Genomic DNA, 19,956 nt, shown 5'->3' on the forward strand with positions numbered 1-19,956 from the left:
TTTCCTGTGCTAGGATATCATTATGTGCATTATCCCAGTCCTGTGACATCACAGGGTTTACTATTCCTATACTGTGACATTACAATGTGCATATCTCAGTACTGTGCTGTTAATGACACAATACAGAAATAATAAATACAGTGTCTTTTTTTTCAGATTGACTTGAATAAAGGTTACTTTTTAGGTGGAGAAAACAGACTTCACTCATTTAGGAGCATGGGATCCTCAGCACTTCTTCCTTATTTGCGGCAGCAACGTCCTGACAGCACCCGGACCAGCGGGGGATCGGGATTTTGTTCATGGGAGTAGGTGAGCGAACTCTTTGTTCCTTTTCGTCTTTGTACATTTTAGGTGGGAGTGACTCTTTTGATTATCTCTGTACTGTGACATCACTGTGGGTATTATTCCTATACTCAGTGGCAAAGATACTGTACCCAAAGCAAAGATGGCGGTGGGCCTCCCATTACTTATTTTGCCCCTAGGGCAGAAAGATCTGGTGCTTATTCCCATGACCCTTAGCTCTGGTCCTTAATTTGTCCTGGGGTCAACAGGATTCTAGTTACAGCCCCGGCTACACTGTAACCCATGTAAACATCTGCAGATGCAAATACTTACAGAGGAAAAAGAGGACTCCTCTCTGCACAGTCATCCTGCCAACACGCGTCCAGATCACCCGCCTCGCTGGTCTCCTGCTGAAGGAAAGAAAAGTGAAACTAGATAAGGTTTTAGACCCTCTGACAAAGTACTCCCCTAGGGTCCAATGTGCACACCCCCACACCCACCACAAAACTCCCACTCACCCCTCCCCTAGGGTGGACGCCCAAGCACCATGCCAGAGATTTCTCCGCTCTCACATATTTTACTGAATAATGAATCAGGGATGACTTTGCTCCGCTCCATGTATCCTGTGTGATCTCAATCTTCCTAGATTAGGTTTCCTATCAATTCTAGCAGTAAAAAAAAGGAACTTCTTCCCAAAATTTCTGATGCAGCAGGAGATGCTACATATTAGCGCAGGTTAGAATTCACAGGTAATACTCGATCCTCAGCACCAAATCAGTCAAGAAGCCCCAAACAGACTAGTGATATCCATAAACTGTCAAAGAGGGTCACCACTGCATAGTTGTCAATGTGAACCTGGGTGTACACCCCACTGTGGTGGTGACTGCCCCCCTTGATAGTCCATACCAGTGGTCTCCAACCTGCGGACCTCCAGATGGTGCAAAACTACAACTCCCAGCATGCCCGGACAGCCGTTGGCTGTCCGGGCATGCTGGGAGTTGTAGTTTTGCACCATCTGGAGGTCCGCAGGTTGGAGACCACTGGTCTGTACACTAATTTGCTGATCAAATGCCAAAACGAACAGTACCAATAGCTCAGAAAAGGGGGACTACTAAAATAAAAGTACAATGGCTAAATATTGATGGCTAGAGACTAAGGGGAGATCAATCAATACCTGAGCAGAAGAAAAGTGGTGCAGTTCCCTATATCAACCAATACAATTGCTTAAAAGGAGATGTCCGGTGCAGACTTTTTCTATTCCATCCTGCCCGGGCTGCAAAAAAAAGACAAAACAAACTTTCACTGACCTCCATATGTTCCCCCAGAGCTCCGCAACAGCTGATTGGTCAGCCGGGCTGTTTGCTTCCTACTTCCTTTAGCCTGGTACGTCACACTGCGCTTCAGCCTATCACCGGCCGAGGCGGGACATCGCTGCGGCCGTGATAGGCTGAAGCGCCATGTGACGTACCGGGCTAAAGGAAGTAGGAAGCAAACAGCCCGGCTGACCAATCAGCTGTTGCGGAGCTCCGGGGGAACATACGGATGTCAGTGAAAGTTTGTTTTGGCTTTTTTTGCAGCCCGGGCAGGATGGAATAGAAAAAGTCTGCGCCAGACATCTCCTTTAATTTTTAAAAAGGTCTATGAAAAATGAAAGAAGCGATCTGATTGGTTGCTATGGGCAACTGCTCCACTTTTCCTCTACACAGGTTTTTTTTAAAAAGCTCAAAAGCTGAGACATTTGAGAGGACGTTCCTGCTGTCACTCGCCTGCAAGTAGAGTAGTGTAAGCTAGGGATCGACCGATTATCGGTATGGCCGATATTATCGGCCGATAATCACGATTTTGGGCATTATCGGTATCGGCAATTACCTTGACGATAAGCCAATAATGCCCCGCCCCTGCTGCGTCACGCTGTGCGCAGTGACGCGACGTCACAGTCAGTGCGCACAGTGACAGTTCGGGAGGACGCCACCGGAGCCAGATGTAGAGTGGACCCCGGGAACAGGTAATTATAAAACCAGGGATGGGGGAGGCAATGGGGCCGGGCCGGGGCAGTGCGGCGGGTTGGGGGGGGGTGGCGGTGATAGGTCTCAGGACCCCCGGACAGGCAGGGGGAGAGAAGCGGGTGGCGGCGGCGGTCTATGGCACCGCAAAAGCCACTGCAGTGCATTGATTTAAAGCGCCCGCTTTAAATCAATGACCTGCAGTGGTGTCGCGGGGGGATAAATAGCCGATAACTTATACCGGAATATCGGTATAAGTTATCGGCTATCGGCCCTAACCTACACCGATTATCGGTATCGGCCCTAAAAAAACGATATCGGTCGATCCCTAGCGTAAGCATTCCAGTTTTAGGGTCTGTGCTGCAGCTGGAACCCAGTGAGTACCATAGAGGACAGACGGTGGCTAGAGCAGGAGTAAAGTCAATGCACTACAACTGGCAGGAAGTGCATGAGAAGCAGCAGGAGCTACAGATAGGGACTGAGAGGGTGCTCACAACTGCAATCATTCACACCATGTAATGGTGCCTCAACGCTGCTGCGCACTGCTCTTCCTGCCTGAGTCACACGATCAAAACACTCTCATAGACTTAGCCTGGGTTCACAATAGTTCCCGTACACGTTTTCAATTTGAAAACCGTACGGAACCGTATTGAAAACCATATGTATTGACTCTCCATTGAAAACTGTATGCCAAAAGATGCATCAGGTTGTGTCCGTTTTGCATCCTTTGTCAAATTTGTACACACATTTTGATACAGTTTAGTCCGGTTTTGAGGAATCTGTTTTTTCATTCAAAAACCTGATATGGGAACTGTATTTCAAAAACGTGGTGTGAACCCAGTCTTACATGGCAAGTTTGTCTCCAGCTATAGACCGGAAACCCTGCCATTGCAGGTCACCGCCACTTTCTGGCTTAGGGTGCGTTCAAACTGAGTAATTCAAGAGGAATTTACTCGAGCAATTTCTCTTGAATTCTCCGCGACAAACTAATGCAAATCTCCTCTGCCCATTGACTTTAAAGGGGTACTCCGGTGAAAAACTTTTATTTTAAATCAACTGGTGGCAGAAAGTTAAACATATTTGAAAATTACTTCTATTAAAAAATCTTAATGCTGACGTTATTATAATAATAATAATAATAATAATAATGCTTTATTTATTGTTGTCCTTAGTGGGATTTTAACCCAATTACCCGGAACTGCAAGGTAGCAGTGCTAACCACTGAGCCACCATGCTGCCCTTAGCATACATCTGCTATGCATGGTTGCTAAAATGGACAGAGATGTCAGCAGAGAGCACTGTGCTCGTGATGTCTTCAGTGTTCCAAAAAGAAAGTTATTTCCTCTGTAGCATTCAGCAGCTAATAAGTACTGGAAGGATTAAGATTTTTTTAATAGAAGTAATTTACAAATATGTTTAACTTTCTGCCACCAGTTGATTTAAAAGAAAAAAGGTTTTCACCGGAGTACCCCTTTAATGTTTTACCTGCTGTTCTGTTCACACTGCGGAAATTCTGCTAGCGGAATTCCGCCGCTGAATTCCTTTCCGCTTGAAGAAAGAACATGTTCATTCTTCAAGCGGAATCCGCTAGCAGAAATCATTAGAAGTAAATGGTAAAAAAGTAAATTCCGCCCGACATAGTTTTTGCGCGGAAATGGCTGAGAAACCCTTTACTTCTTTCTCCCGCAATTCCGTGTGAATTCCGCGCAAATTCAGCACAAAGTCCGCGTGAATTCCGCACGAATAGAAAATTCTTTTTTCCCCACGTAAATTTTTCAGCGTGAATTCCACTTGATTTGCTCAGTGTGAACACACCCTTACTAAGGAAGACTTTGCAGCGGCCCCGTTATCATTAATCCCTGTGTGGACTGTGAATGCCCGCCCATGTTCTTCCAACTGATGTAAATGCGACCAGGGATGGTGCTGACGCGTACCTTCTAGGTTTATGTAGATATCGTTTTACCTGGTGGTCTTTTACTTTGGTCTATCATAATATTGACTCTGTTGGACTAGTCATTAACCACAAATGTATTGGGTCATTAACAACTACATCTCTTTATGACCATAATTGATCCTCCTATTTATTGTGAAAACCACTATCTATTTTTTTGCACGCTTCCCTTGCTGTGTACCCTGAGGAAGTGCATGTGCCACTGTGTTAATCTGTCAAATGTACAGAAATGCGTTGGGATGGAGACGTTATTGTGGATTTTTTACTTCTACTAAGAGCGTTATTACTTTTGGTTGCTGAAGCATATTTTTGGCGTGACCAAAGATTTTGGTATAACATTCCTATGATTGATGATATCTATAGGTAGCTGATGGGTGATTTTTGAGACTGTGTTATCATTTTATTTACTAATTTTGAGCTTGGGATTCACTTTTTTGGCACTTCATGGAACCAATCGGCATATTTTAGCATATATAATGCTTGGCAATGCGTTTTATATGCTAGAATCGTTATCCTCACCATCCCCGGGGGATGTTTTTGCCCCCAGGGATGGTGAAGATATTAAGTCCCACCCCCTGGCCACCCAGAAAGTAGTCCCCTGGGCAGAGACTAACTAGCCCCCTTCGCTGCGGCCGTGGTCCCGCCCCCTAACCTTGACTGACGGCTCACATCCCCACTCTGCTATGCCTGCTTAGAGAGCAGAGTGATGACGCGAGCCGTCATTCAAGCCATCAGGCCGGACTTTATAACTTAATATCTTCACTATCCCTGGGGGCACAAACGTCCCCCGGGGATGGTAAAGATAAGCATATATAACGCATTGCCAAGCGTTATATATGCAAAAATATGCTGATTGGTTCTCTTTAAGTGTCTCTGAGGAGTTAAATATGCACAAGTTTTAAGAATGTTAACTGGACATCAGTATCTGGACTGTCATAACCCCCAATGCATAGTGGGCAGTGCCTGAGACTTACCTTCAAACACCCTATAAGCACTCTTAATCTTACAGCAGGTTTATATAAGGGTAAGGGGACCACATCCGCCATCTCCCAATGTCATCAGTGTCAGCCAAGCTCCAGTGACAGCACAGACAGTACCAGTGACACAACCAGACAGACCAATAAAACTCGTGACCTCAACAACCACATGTTCTGAGGTGTCTATACCAGAAGAAGCTTGTATTATACCAGCTGTACATATATATTATATACAGTATATACCCAGGTTATACCAGCATGATCCATAGCACTATATACAAGAAGATATATAACTTATACCAGCTGTACATATATAATTATATACAGTATATACCAGCATGGTCCATATCACTATATACAAGAAGATATAACTTATACCAGCTGTGCATTTATAATTATATACAGTATATACCCAGGTTATACCAGCATGGTCAATATCACTATATGCAGGAGATATATAACTTATACCAGCTGTGCATATATAATTATATACAGTATATACCCAGGTTATACCAGCATGGTCCATATCACTATATACAAGAAAATATATAACTTCTACCAGCTGTACATATATAATTATATACAGTATATACCCAGGTTATACCAGCATGGTCCATATCACTATATACACAAGAAGATATATAAATTATACCAGCTGTACATATATAATTATATACAGTATATACCCAGGTTATACCAGCATGGTCCATATCACAATATACAAGAAGATATATAACTTCTACCAGCTGTACATATATAATTATATACAGTATATACCCAGGTTACACCAGCATGGTCCATATCACTATATACAAGAAGATATATAACTTCTACCAGCTGTACATATATAATTATATACAGTATATACCCAGGTTAAACCAGCATGGTCCATATCACTATATACAAGAAGATATATAACTTCTACCAGCTGTACATATATAATTATATACAGTATATACCCAGGTTACACCAGCATGGTCCATATCACTATATACAAGAAGATATATAACTTCTACCAGCTGTACATATATAATTATATACAGTATATACCCAGGTTAAACCAGCATGGTCCATATCACTATATACAAGAAGATATATAACTTATACCAGCTGTGCATATATAATTATATACAGTATATACCCAGGTTATACCAGCATGGTCCATATCACTATATACAAGAAGATGTATAACTTAAACCAGCTGTACATATATAATTATATACAGTATATACCCAGGTTACACCAGCATGGTCCATATCACTATATACAAGAAGATATATAACTTCTACCAGCTGTACATATATAATTATATACAGTATATACCCAGGTTAAACCAGCATGGTCCATATCACTATATACAAGAAGATATATAACTTATACCAGCTGTGCATATATAATTATATACAGTATATACCCAGGTTATACCAGCATGGTCCATATCACTATATACAAGAAGATGTATAACTTATACCAGCTGTACATATATAATTATATACAGTATATACCCAGGTTACACCAGCATGGTCCATATCACTATATACAAGAAGATATATAACTTCTACCAGCTGTACATATATAATTATATACAGTATATACCCAGGTTATACCAGCATGGTCCATATCACTATATACAGGAGATATATAACTTATACCAGCTGTACATATATAATTATATACAGTATATACCCAGGTTATACCAGCATGGTCCATATCACTATATACAAGAAGATGTATAACTTATACCAGCTGTACCTATATAACAGGGGTACTCAGCTACTTTTAGCAGGGGTCTGCTTTTCCAGGTCTGCCATCCGGTGAAGGTACGAGCAAAACCCTAAGACCTGGTTCATACCGTGCCCCTGAGTATAATACTGCCACACACCGTGCCCCAGAGTGTAATACTGCCACACACCGTGTCCCTGAGTGTAATACTGCCACACACCGTGTCCCTGAGTATAATACTGCCACACACCGTGTCCCTGAGTATAATACTGCCACACACCGTGTCCCTGAGTATAATACTGCCACACACCGTGTCCCTGAGTGTAACACTGCCACACACCGTGTCCCTGAGTGTAACACTGCCACACACCGTGTCCCTGAGTGTAACACTGCCACACACCGTGTCCCTGAGTGTAACACTGCCACACACCGTGTCCCTGAGTGTAACACTGCCACACACTATGCCCGAGTATAATACTGCCACACACTGTGCCCCTGAGTATAATATTGCCACAGACCATGTCCCTGAGTATAATACTGCCACAAATTGTGCCCCTGATTATAATGCTGCCTGACACTGTGCCCCCGAGTATAAAACTACCACATGCTGGGCCCCCAAATATTATATTGCCACTTGCCCTGAAGCAAATTATACCTCTGTGTCATTTAAAACAATGAATGAGGTGCCCCCCCCCCCCCCACCCATGTGAACTTTCCAGCTGTTGCAAAACTACAACTACCATCATGCAGACAGAAGAGCATGATGGGAACTGTAGTTTTGAAACTGTAGAGATAAAGGTTGGGAAATTCCTGCAATACAAATACTTCCAGGGCCGGACTGGGAGCAAAAATAGGCCCAGACATATTAGACTATGCAGCCTTTGTTTTTACAGTGGGTGTCGCAAAAGTCATACACCCATTAAAATAAAATAGGCTGCATACTCTAAAATCACCTCGGTTTAAGTGGCTCTCCAGCTGTTGCAAAGCTACAACTCCCATCATGCCTGCAAAGCTTCAGGCATTATGGGAGTTGTAGTTTTGTAACACAGATTGGGGTACATTGTCACCCATCATCGCTGCAGAAATTACACGTGACTACAGCTCTGATGGGACAGTCAGGAGCATACACAATTGTATAATGACTCACAGGAGATGTCTTCTCTGTTGTCTTTCCTTTTCTTCTTCCTCTGGCCACTGTCTTCTTTCAGCTCCATCTTCTCTGCAGAGTCTGATGCCCGGACATCATTGGTTACTTTGTTAGCAGATCCTCATCCTCTGTATGACAACAATAATCATTATAACCCTGCCAGACATCATGACCCCTAAAATAATACTGCCAGACACTGTTTCCTCTGTTTGTCAGAATCCCACCCCTGTACTCCCCCCAGACCCATTTACCCCTCCTCCTGCGGACCCCTAAGGGCTTTTTCACACTGTGGACATTTAGTCAGCGGAATGTCCGCTTGCTGCAGGCGCTACCGAAGCCATTAGCAGTAGGACTGCACGGATGTGCGCCATCTCTATAGATGACAATTCCACCAGCAGAATGAACGGCCACCTAAAGAACATATTCGTTATTTGGGTGTATGTCCATTCTGCTGTGGGAATTCCACTGTGGCGATTCCACAGTATGCACTAAGCAGCAGAAAACCACTGAAAACATTTGGACTTTGCTGCAAGCAGATTTCCGCCAGAGGAATGTCCTCAATGTGAATGGGCCTTAAGTCCCACCAGACCCCTAGGTCCTCTTCCAGACTCCTCTTCCCCCCCCCCCCTCCTATAGATACCCCAGACACCTCTTCCCCCCTGTCCCCTAAGTCCTCATCCAGACTCCTCTGCCCACCTGACCTCTAAGTCCTCCTCTAGAATTCTCTGCCTCCAAGACCCCTGCATCATTATCCTTTACATTTTACTGTCCCCCCCAGACCCCTCCATCCCCTTCTGCCCTAATAACCCCACCCCCCAAGACCCCTGCATCATTCTTCTTTACACTTTTCTGCCCCCAGACCCCTTTATCCCCTTCTATCCTAACACCACTTCCCAACCCCAAAACCCCTGCATCCTTACTTTCACTTTTATGGCGCCGGGCGCAGATGGCTAGCCCCACAGACGGCCCCGTCCTGCTGCTTCTCAGGTCCCGCGCTGCTCTGCTGCTCTGGCCTCTTCTTGTCAGGCCTGGCCAGAGCAGATGATGCAGGCAGCACTAATCACGCCACCTGCATCATAGGAGAAGCATGGCCGGGCAGGGAGCAGAGTGTTCCCTTGCTCCGGTGGCACTCAGCTATTCATTTGTATCGGTGTCTTAAAGACACCAATACATATGAATGCCAGGACTGAGTCTGCCAGTAGAGTACCGCTGTTATGTACAGTATTTACCCAGGTTATACCAGCATGGTCCAGATCACTATATACAAGAAGATATATAAAACTTCTACCAGCTGTACATATATAATTATATACAGTATATACCCAGGTTATACCAGCATGGTCCATATCACTATATACAAGAAGATATATAACTTATACCAGCTGTACATATATAATTATATACAGTATATACCCAGGTTATACCAGCATGGTCCAGATCACTATATACAAGAAGATATATAACTTATACCAGCTGTACATATATAATTATATACAGTATATACCCAGGTTATACCAGCATGGTCCAGATCACTATATACAAGAAGATATATAACTTATACCAGCTGAATATATATAATTATATACAGTATATACCCAGGTTATACCAGCATGGTCCATATCACTATATACAAGATATATAACTTATACCAGCTGTGCATATATAATTATATACAGAAGATACCAGCATGGTCCAGATCACTATATACAAAAAAATATATAACTTATACCAGCTGTACATATATAATTATATACAGTATATACCCAGGTTATACCAGCATGATCCATATCACTATATACAAGATGATATATACCAGCATGGTCCATATCACTATATACAAGAAGATATATAACTTATACCAGCTGTACATATAATTATATACAGTATATACCCAGGTTATACCAGCGTGGTCCATATCACTATATACAAGTAGATGTATAACTTATACCAGCTGTATATATATATATATATATATATATATATATATATATATATATATATATATATAATTATATACAGTATATACCCAGGTTATACCAGCATGGTCCATATCACTATATACAGGAGATATATAACTTATACCAGCTGTACATATATAATTATATACAGTATATACCCAGGTTATACCAGCATGGTCCATATCACTATATACAGGAGATATATAACTTATACCAGCTGTACATATATAATTATATACAGTATATACCCAGGTTATACCAGCAGGGTCCATATCACTATATACAAGAAGATGTATAACTTATACCAGCTGTACATATATAATTATATACAGTATATACCTAGGTTATACCAGCATGGTCCATATCACTATATACAAGAAGATGTATAACTTCTACCAGCTGTACATATATAATTATATACAGTATATATCCAGGTTATACCAGCATGGTCCATATCACTATATACAGAAGATACATAACTTATACCAGCTGTACATATATAATTATATACAGTATATACCAGCATGGTCCATATCACTATATACAAGAAGATATAACTTATACCAGCTGTACATATATAATTATATACAGTATATACCCAGGTTATACCAGAATGGTCCATATCACTATATACAAGAAGATATATAACTTCTACCAGCTGTATATATATATATATATATATATATATATATATATATATATATATATATAATTAATTATATACAGTATATATCCAGGTTATACCACCATGGTCCATATCACTATATACAGAAGATACATAACTTATACCAGCTTTACATATATAATTATATACAGAAGATACCCAGGTTATACCAGCATGGTCCATATCACTATATACAAGAAGATATATAACTTATACCAGCTGTACATATATAATTATATACAGTATATACCCAGGTTATACCAGCATGGTCCATATCACTATATACAAGAAGATATATAACTTCTACCAGCTGTATATATATATAATTATATACAGTATATACCCAGGTTATACCAGCATGGTCCATATCACCATATACAGAAGATATATAACTTATACCAGCTGTGCATATATAATTATATACAGTATATACCCAGGTTATACCAGTATGATCCATATCACTATATACAAGAAGATGTATAACTTATACCAGCTGTACATATATAATTATATACAGTATATACCCAGGTTATACCAGCATGGTCCATATCACTATATACAGAAGATATATAACTTATACCAGCTGTACATATATAATTATATACAGTATATACCCAGGTTATACCAGCATGGTCCATATCACTATATACAAGAAGATATATAACTTCTACCAGCTGTGCATATATAATTATATACAGTATATACCCAGGTTATACCAGCATGGTCCATATCACTATATACAAGAAGATATATAACTTCTACCAGCTGTGCATATATAATTATATACAGAAGATATATAACTTCTACCAGCTGTGCATATATAATTATATACAGAATATATATAACTTCTACCAGCTGTGCATATATAATTATATACAGAATATATATAACTTCTACCAGCTGTGCACTACGTTTTGTACCAGGCAATACCTTTCACAACATTCTCCTCCAGCTCTGTAGACAGAGGAGATTTCCCGGCTCTGGGTGACATATGACCCGGCAGGGCAGCTCTTGGTGTCTGTCTTCACCATTATAACAGGATCACTGGGCTGTGCATGAAGTGTGGACATTCAGGAGATTTCTTCCCTGGGAAATTCCCATTTCTACACCCAGTAGTTCCTGGAAAAGCTGAGTGATAACAGTATGGTTACCGCTACTACACTGTCACCCAGCTTTTCCAGGCTCCTATACGCCTGCCGTATTAGAGGATAGGGTGTAAGCCGGTATGGGCAGAAGCTGTAAGGCAGCGGCCCCTACAATGGAGGGATCGTACTCTGCAGTACCGGCTCCTGCCGTGGGACGCCCCTTCCTTCCAGCTCCTCTGCACCTGCCTGTATCTCCTCCCCAGGTCCCGGCAGCTGGTAGTGCTCCCTGTTATCAGCCATTGCCATCACCAGCGCCGATAAGCACACGTGCAGCGCCCCCCGGCCTCTGTGCTGCCGGTATATGCATGGACTCACCGGGGTCTCGCCTCGGTCTGCTCGGTCTCCTGTCTGGCTCTGTGACTTGCAGCTCCGAGCTCTGCCGGGTCTTGTCTGGATCACTTCAACTGCGGGTGACATCTGGGGTCAAGAAGGGGGCGGCGGAGGAGCTGCCACTGTTCCCTCCCTCCCTCCGTGTACAGATTCCCAGCAACTCAGTCTATCAAGCTGTAAACACTGCCAGGTCTGCTACAGCTGTGCACGAGTATACTACTATCCCCATCATATTCTATATACTACTATCCCCATCATATCCTATATACTACTATCCCCATCATATCCTATATACTACTATCCCCATCATATCCTATATACTACTATCCCCATCATATCCTATATACTACTATCCCCATCATATCCTATATACTACTATCCCCATCGTATCCTATATACTACTATCCCCATCATATCCTATATACTACTATCCCCATCATATCCTATATACTACTATCCCCATCATATCCTATATACTACTATCCCCATCATATCCTATATACTACTATCCCCATCATATCCTATATACTACTATCCCCATCATATCCTATATACTACTATCCCCATCATATTCTATATACTACTATCCCCATCATATCCTATATACTACCATCCCCATCATATCCTATATACTACTATCCCCATCATATTCTATATACTACTATCCCCATCATATCCTATATACTACTATCCCCATCATATTCTATATACTACTATCCCCATCATCCTATATACTACTATCCCCATCATATTCTATATACTACTATCCCCATCATATCCTATATACTACTATCCCCATCATATCCTATATACTACTATCCCCATCATATCCTATATACTACTATCCCCATCATATCCTATATACTACTATCCCCATCATATCCTATATACTACTATCCCCATCATATCCTATATACTACTATCCCCATCATATTCTATATACTACTATCCCCATCATATCCTATATACTACCATCCCCATCATATCCTATATACTACTATCCCCATCATATTCTATATACTACTATCCCCATCATATCCTATATACTACTATCCCCATCATATTCTATATACTACTATCCCCATCATCCTATATACTACTATCCCCATCATATTCTATATACTACTATCCCCATCATATCCTATATACTACTATCCCCATCATATCCTATATACTACTATCCCCATCATATCCTATATACTACTATCCCCATCATATTCTATATACTACTATCCCCATCATATCCTATATACTACCATCCCCATCATATCCTATATACTACTATCCCCATCATATTCTATATACTACTATCCCCATCATATCCTATATACTACTATCCCCATCATATTCTATATACTACTATCCCCATCATATCATATATACTACTATCCCCATCATATCCTATATACTACCATCCCCATCATATCCTATATACTACTATCCCCATCATATTCTATATACTACTATCCCCATCATATCCTATATACTACTATCCCCATCATATTCTATATACTACTATCCCCATCATATCCTATATACTACTATCCCCATCATATTCTATATACTACTATCCCCATCATATCCTATATACTACTATCCCCATCATATCCTATATACTACTATCCCCATCATAGTCTATATACTACTATCCCCATCATATTCTATATACTACTATCCCCATCATATCCTATATACTACTATCCCCATCGTATCCTATATACTACTATCCCCATCGTATCCTATATACTACTATCCCCATCATATCCTATATACTACTATCCCCATCATATCCTATATACTACTATCCCCATCATATCCTATATACTACTATCCCCATCATATCCTATATACTACTATCCCCATCATATCCTATATACTACTATCCCCATCATATCCTATATACTACTATCCCCATCATATTCTATATACTACTATCCCCATCATATCCTATATACTACCATCCCCATCATATCCTATATACTACTATCCCCATCATATTCTATATACTACTATCCCCATCATATCCTATATACTACTATCCCCATCATATTCTATATACTACTATCCCCATCATCCTATATACTACTATCCCCATCATATTCTATATACTACTATCCCCATCATATCCTATATACTACTATCCCCATCATATCCTATATACTACTATCCCCATCATATCCTATATACTACTATCCCCATCATATCCTATATACTACTATCCCCATCATATCCTATATACTACTATCCCCATCATATCCTATATACTACTATCCCCATCATATTCTATATACTACTATCCCCATCATATCCTATATACTACCATCCCCATCATATTCTATATACTACCATCCCCATCATAACATATATACTACTATCCCCATCATATCCTATATACTACTATCCCCATCATATCCTATATACTACTATCCCCATCATATCCTATATACTACTATCCCCATCATATCATATATACTACTATCCCCATCATATCCTATATACTACTATCCCCATCATATTCTATATACTACTATCCCCATCATATCCTATATACTACTATCCCCATCATATTCTATATACTACTATCCCCATCATCCTATATACTACTATCCCCATCATATTCTATATACTACTATCCCCATCATATCCTATATACTACTATCCCCATCATATCCTATATACTACTATCCCCATCATATTCAATATACTACTATCCCCATCATATCCTATATACTACTATCCCCATCATATCCTATATACTACTATCCCCATCATATCCTATATACTACTATCCCCATCATATTCTATATACTACTATCCCCATCATATCCTATATACTACTATCCCCATCATATCCTATATACTACTATCCCCATCATATCCTATATACTACTATCCCCATCATATCCTATATACTACTATCCCCATCATATCCTATATACTACTATCCCCATCATATCCTATATACTACTATCCCCATCATATCCTATATACTACTATCCCCATCATATCCTATATACTACTATCCCCATCATATTCCTATATACTACTATCCCCATCATATCCTATATACTACCTATCCCCATCATATCCTATATACTACTATCCCCATCATATCCTATATACTACTATCCCCATCATATCCTATATACTACTATCCCCATCATATTCTATATACTACTATCCCCATCATATCCTATATACTACTATCCCCATCATATCCTATATACTACCATCCCCATCATATCCTATATACTACTATCCCCATCATATTCTATATACTACTATCCCCATCATATCCTATATACTACCATCCGCCATCATATTCTATATACTACTATCCCCATCATATTCTATATACTACTATCCCCATCATATCCTATATACTACTATCCCCATCATATTCTATATACTACTATCCCCATCATATCCTATATACTACTATCCCCATCATATCCTATATACTACTATCCCCATCATATCCTATATACTACTATCCCCATCATATTCTATATACTACTATCCCCATCATATCCTATATACTACTATCCCCATCATATCCTATATACTACTATCCCCATCATATCCTATATACTACTATCCCCATCATATCCTATATACTACTATCCCCATCATATCCTATATACTACTATCCCCATCATATCCTATATACTACTATCCCCATCATATCCTATATACTACTATCCCCATCATATCCTATATACTACTATCCCCATCATATTCTATATACTACTATCCCCATCATATCCTATATACTACCTATCCCCATCATATCCTATATACTACTATCCCCATCATATTCTATATACTACTATCCCCATCATATCCTATATACTACTATCCCCATCATATTCTATATACTACTATCCCCATCATATCATATATACTACTATCCCCATCATATCCTATATACTACCTATCCCCATCATATTCTATATACTACTATCCCCATCATATTCCTATATACTACTATCCCCATCATATCCTATATACTACTATCCCCATCATATTCTATATACTACTATCCCCATCATATCCTATATACTACTATCCCCATCATATTCTATATACTACTATCCCCATCATATCCTATATACTACTATCCCCATCATATCCTATATACTACCATCCCCATCATATCCTATATACTACAATCCCCATCATATCCTATATACTACTATCCCCATCATATCCTATATACTACTATCCCCATCATATCCTATATACTACTATCCCCATCATATCCTATATACTACTATCCCCATCATATCCTATATACTACTATCCCCATCATATCCTATATACTACTATCCCCATCATATCCTATATACTACTATCCCCATCATATCCTATATACTACTATCCCCATCATATCCTATATACTACTATCCCCATCATATCCTATATACTACTATCCCCATCATATCCTATATACTACTATCCCCATCATATCCTATATACTACTATCCCCATCATATCCTATATACTACTATCCCCATCATATCCTATATACTACTATCCCCATCATATCCTATATACTACTATCCCCATCATATCCTATATACTACTATCCCCATCATATCCTATATACTACTATCCCCATCATATCCTATATACTACTATCCCCATCATATCCTATATACTACTATCCCCATCATATCCTATATACTACTATCCCCATCATATCCTATATACTACTATCCCCATCATATCCTATATACTACTATCCCCATCATATCCTATATACTACTATCCCCATCATATCCTATATACTACTATCCCCATCATATCCTATATACTACTATCCCCATCATATCCTATATACTACTATCCCCATCATATCCTATATACTACTATCCCCATCATATCCTATATACTACTATCCCCATCATATCCTATATACTACTATCCCCATCATATCCTATATACTACTATCCCCATCATATCCTATATACTACTATCCCCATCATATCCTATATACTACTATCCCCATCATATCCTATATACTACTATCCCCATCATATCCTATATACTACTATCCCCATCATATCCTATATACTACTATCCCCATCATATCCTATATACTACTATCCCCATCATATCCTATATACTACTATCCCCATCATATCCTATATACTACAATCCCCATCATATCCTATATACTACCATCCCCATCATATCCTATATACTACTATCCCCATCATATCCTATATACTACTATCCCCATCATATCCTATATACTACCTATCCCCATCATATCCTATATACTACTATCCCCATCATATCCTATATACTACTATCCCCATCATATCCTATATACTACTATCCCCATCATATCCTATATACTACTATCCCCATCATATCCTATATACTACTATCCCCATCATATCCTATATACTACTATCCCCATCATATCCTATATACTACTATCCCCATCATATCCTATATACTACTATCCCCATCATATCCTATATACTACTATCCCCATCATATCCTATATACTACTATCCCCATCATATCCTATATACTACTATCCCCATCATATCCTATATACTACTATCCCCATCATATCCTATATACTACTATCCCCATCATATCCTATATACTACTATCCCCATCATATCCTATATACTACCATCCCCATCATATCCTATATACTACTATCCCCATCATATCCTATATACTACTATCCCCATCATATTCTATATACTACTATCCCCATCATATCCTATATACTACTATCCCCATCATATCCTATATACTACTATCCCCATCATATCCTATATACTACTATCCCCATCATATCCTATATACTACTATCCCCATCATATCCTATATACTACTATCCCCATCATATCCTATATACTACTATCCCCATCATATCCTATATACTACTATCCCCATCATATCCTATATACTACTATCCCCATCATATCCTATATACTACTATCCCCATCATATCCTATATACTACTATCCCCATCATATCCTATATACTACTATCCCCATCATATCCTATATACTACTATCCCCATCATATCCTATATACTACTATCCCCATCATATCCTATATACTACTATCCCCATCATATCCTATATACTACTATCCCCATCATATCCTATATACTACTATCCCCATCATATCCTATATACTACTATCCCCATCATATCCTATATACTACTATCCCCATCATATCCTATATACTACTATCCCCATCATATCCTATATACTACTATCCCCATCATATCTATATACTACTATCCCCATCATATCCTATATACTACTATCCCCATCATATCCTATATACTACTATCCCCATCATATCCTATATACTACTATCCCCATCATATCCTATATACTACTATCCCCATCATATCCTATATACTACTATCCCCATCATATCCTATATACTACTATCCCCATCATATCCTATATACTACTATCCCCATCATATCCTATATACTACTATCCCCATCATATCCTATATACTACTATCCCCATCATATCCTATATACTACTATCCCCATCATATCCTATATACTACTATCCCCATCATATCCTATATACTACTATCCCCATCATATCCTATATACTACTATCCCCATCATATCCTATATACTACTATCCCCATCATATCCTATATACTACTATCCCCATCATATCCTATATACTACTATCCCCATCATATCCTATATACTACTATCCCCATCATATCCTATATACTACTATCCCCATCATATCCTATATACTACTATCCCCATCATATCCTATATACTACTATCCCCATCATATCCTATATACTACTATCCCCATCATATCCTATATACTACTATCCCCATCATATCCTATATACTACTATCCCCATCATATCCTATATACTACTATCCCCATCATATCCTATATACTACTATCCCCATCATATCCTATATACTACTATCCCCATCATATCCTATATACTACTATCCCCATCATATCCTATATACTACTATCCCCATCATATCCTATATACTACTATCCCCATCATATCCTATATACTACTATCCCCATCATATCCTATATACTACTATCCCCATCATATCCTATATACTACTATCCCCATCATATCCTATATACTACTATCCCCATCATATCCTATATACTACTATCCCCATCATATCCTATATACTACTATCCCCATCATATTCTATATACTACTATCCCCATCATATCCTATATACTACCATCCCCATCATATCCTATATACTACTATCCCCATCATATTCTATATACTACTATCCCCATCATATCCTATATACTACTATCCCCATCATATCCTATATACTACTATCCCCATCATATCCTATATACTACTATCCCCATCATATCCTATATACTACTATCCCCATCATATCCTATATACTACTATCCCCATCATATTCTATATACTACTATCCCCATCATATCCTATATACTACTATCCCCATCATATCCTATATACTACTATCCCCATCATATCCTATATACTACTATCCCCATCATATCCTATATACTACTATCCCCATCATATTCTATATACTACTATCCCCATCATATCCTATATACTACTATCCCCATCATATCCTATATACTACTATCCCCATCATATCCTATATACTACTATCCCCATCATATCCTATATACTATCCCCATCATATCTATATACTACTATCCCCATCATATCCTATATACTACTATCCCCATCATATCCTATATACTACTATCCCCATCATATCCTATATAC

General features: G+C 39.2%; 1 protein-coding gene across 6 annotated transcripts in view; it reads right to left on the minus strand.

Moving 5' to 3' along the window:
* The window catches only part of IL34 (interleukin 34), a 51,213-nt gene extending 38,964 nt beyond the window's left edge, over positions 1-12,249 (minus strand). For 2 of the 6 annotated variants that reach the window (XR_008845069.1, XR_008845068.1), the window contains exons 1-2: positions 12,165-12,249; positions 616-692 (exon numbers count right to left, since the gene is read on the minus strand). Coding sequence is in view for 4 of the 6 variants with exons in the window: in XM_056525425.1 (XP_056381400.1) it covers positions 616-649 (34 nt within the window). In the remaining 2 variants the exon portion in view is untranslated. Of the gene's footprint in view, positions 1-615; positions 693-1,456; positions 1,483-8,082; positions 8,211-12,164 lie in introns of those variants that run through there. The other 4 variants (XM_056525425.1, XM_056525423.1, XM_056525424.1 and 1 more) reach the window with 4 other exon arrangements.
* Positions 12,250-19,956: the final 7,707 nt, after the last annotated feature.

Source organism: Hyla sarda, chromosome 6 (assembly GCF_029499605.1).
Source record: "Hyla sarda isolate aHylSar1 chromosome 6, aHylSar1.hap1, whole genome shotgun sequence".
Lineage (NCBI taxonomy): Eukaryota > Metazoa > Chordata > Amphibia > Anura > Hylidae > Hyla > Hyla sarda.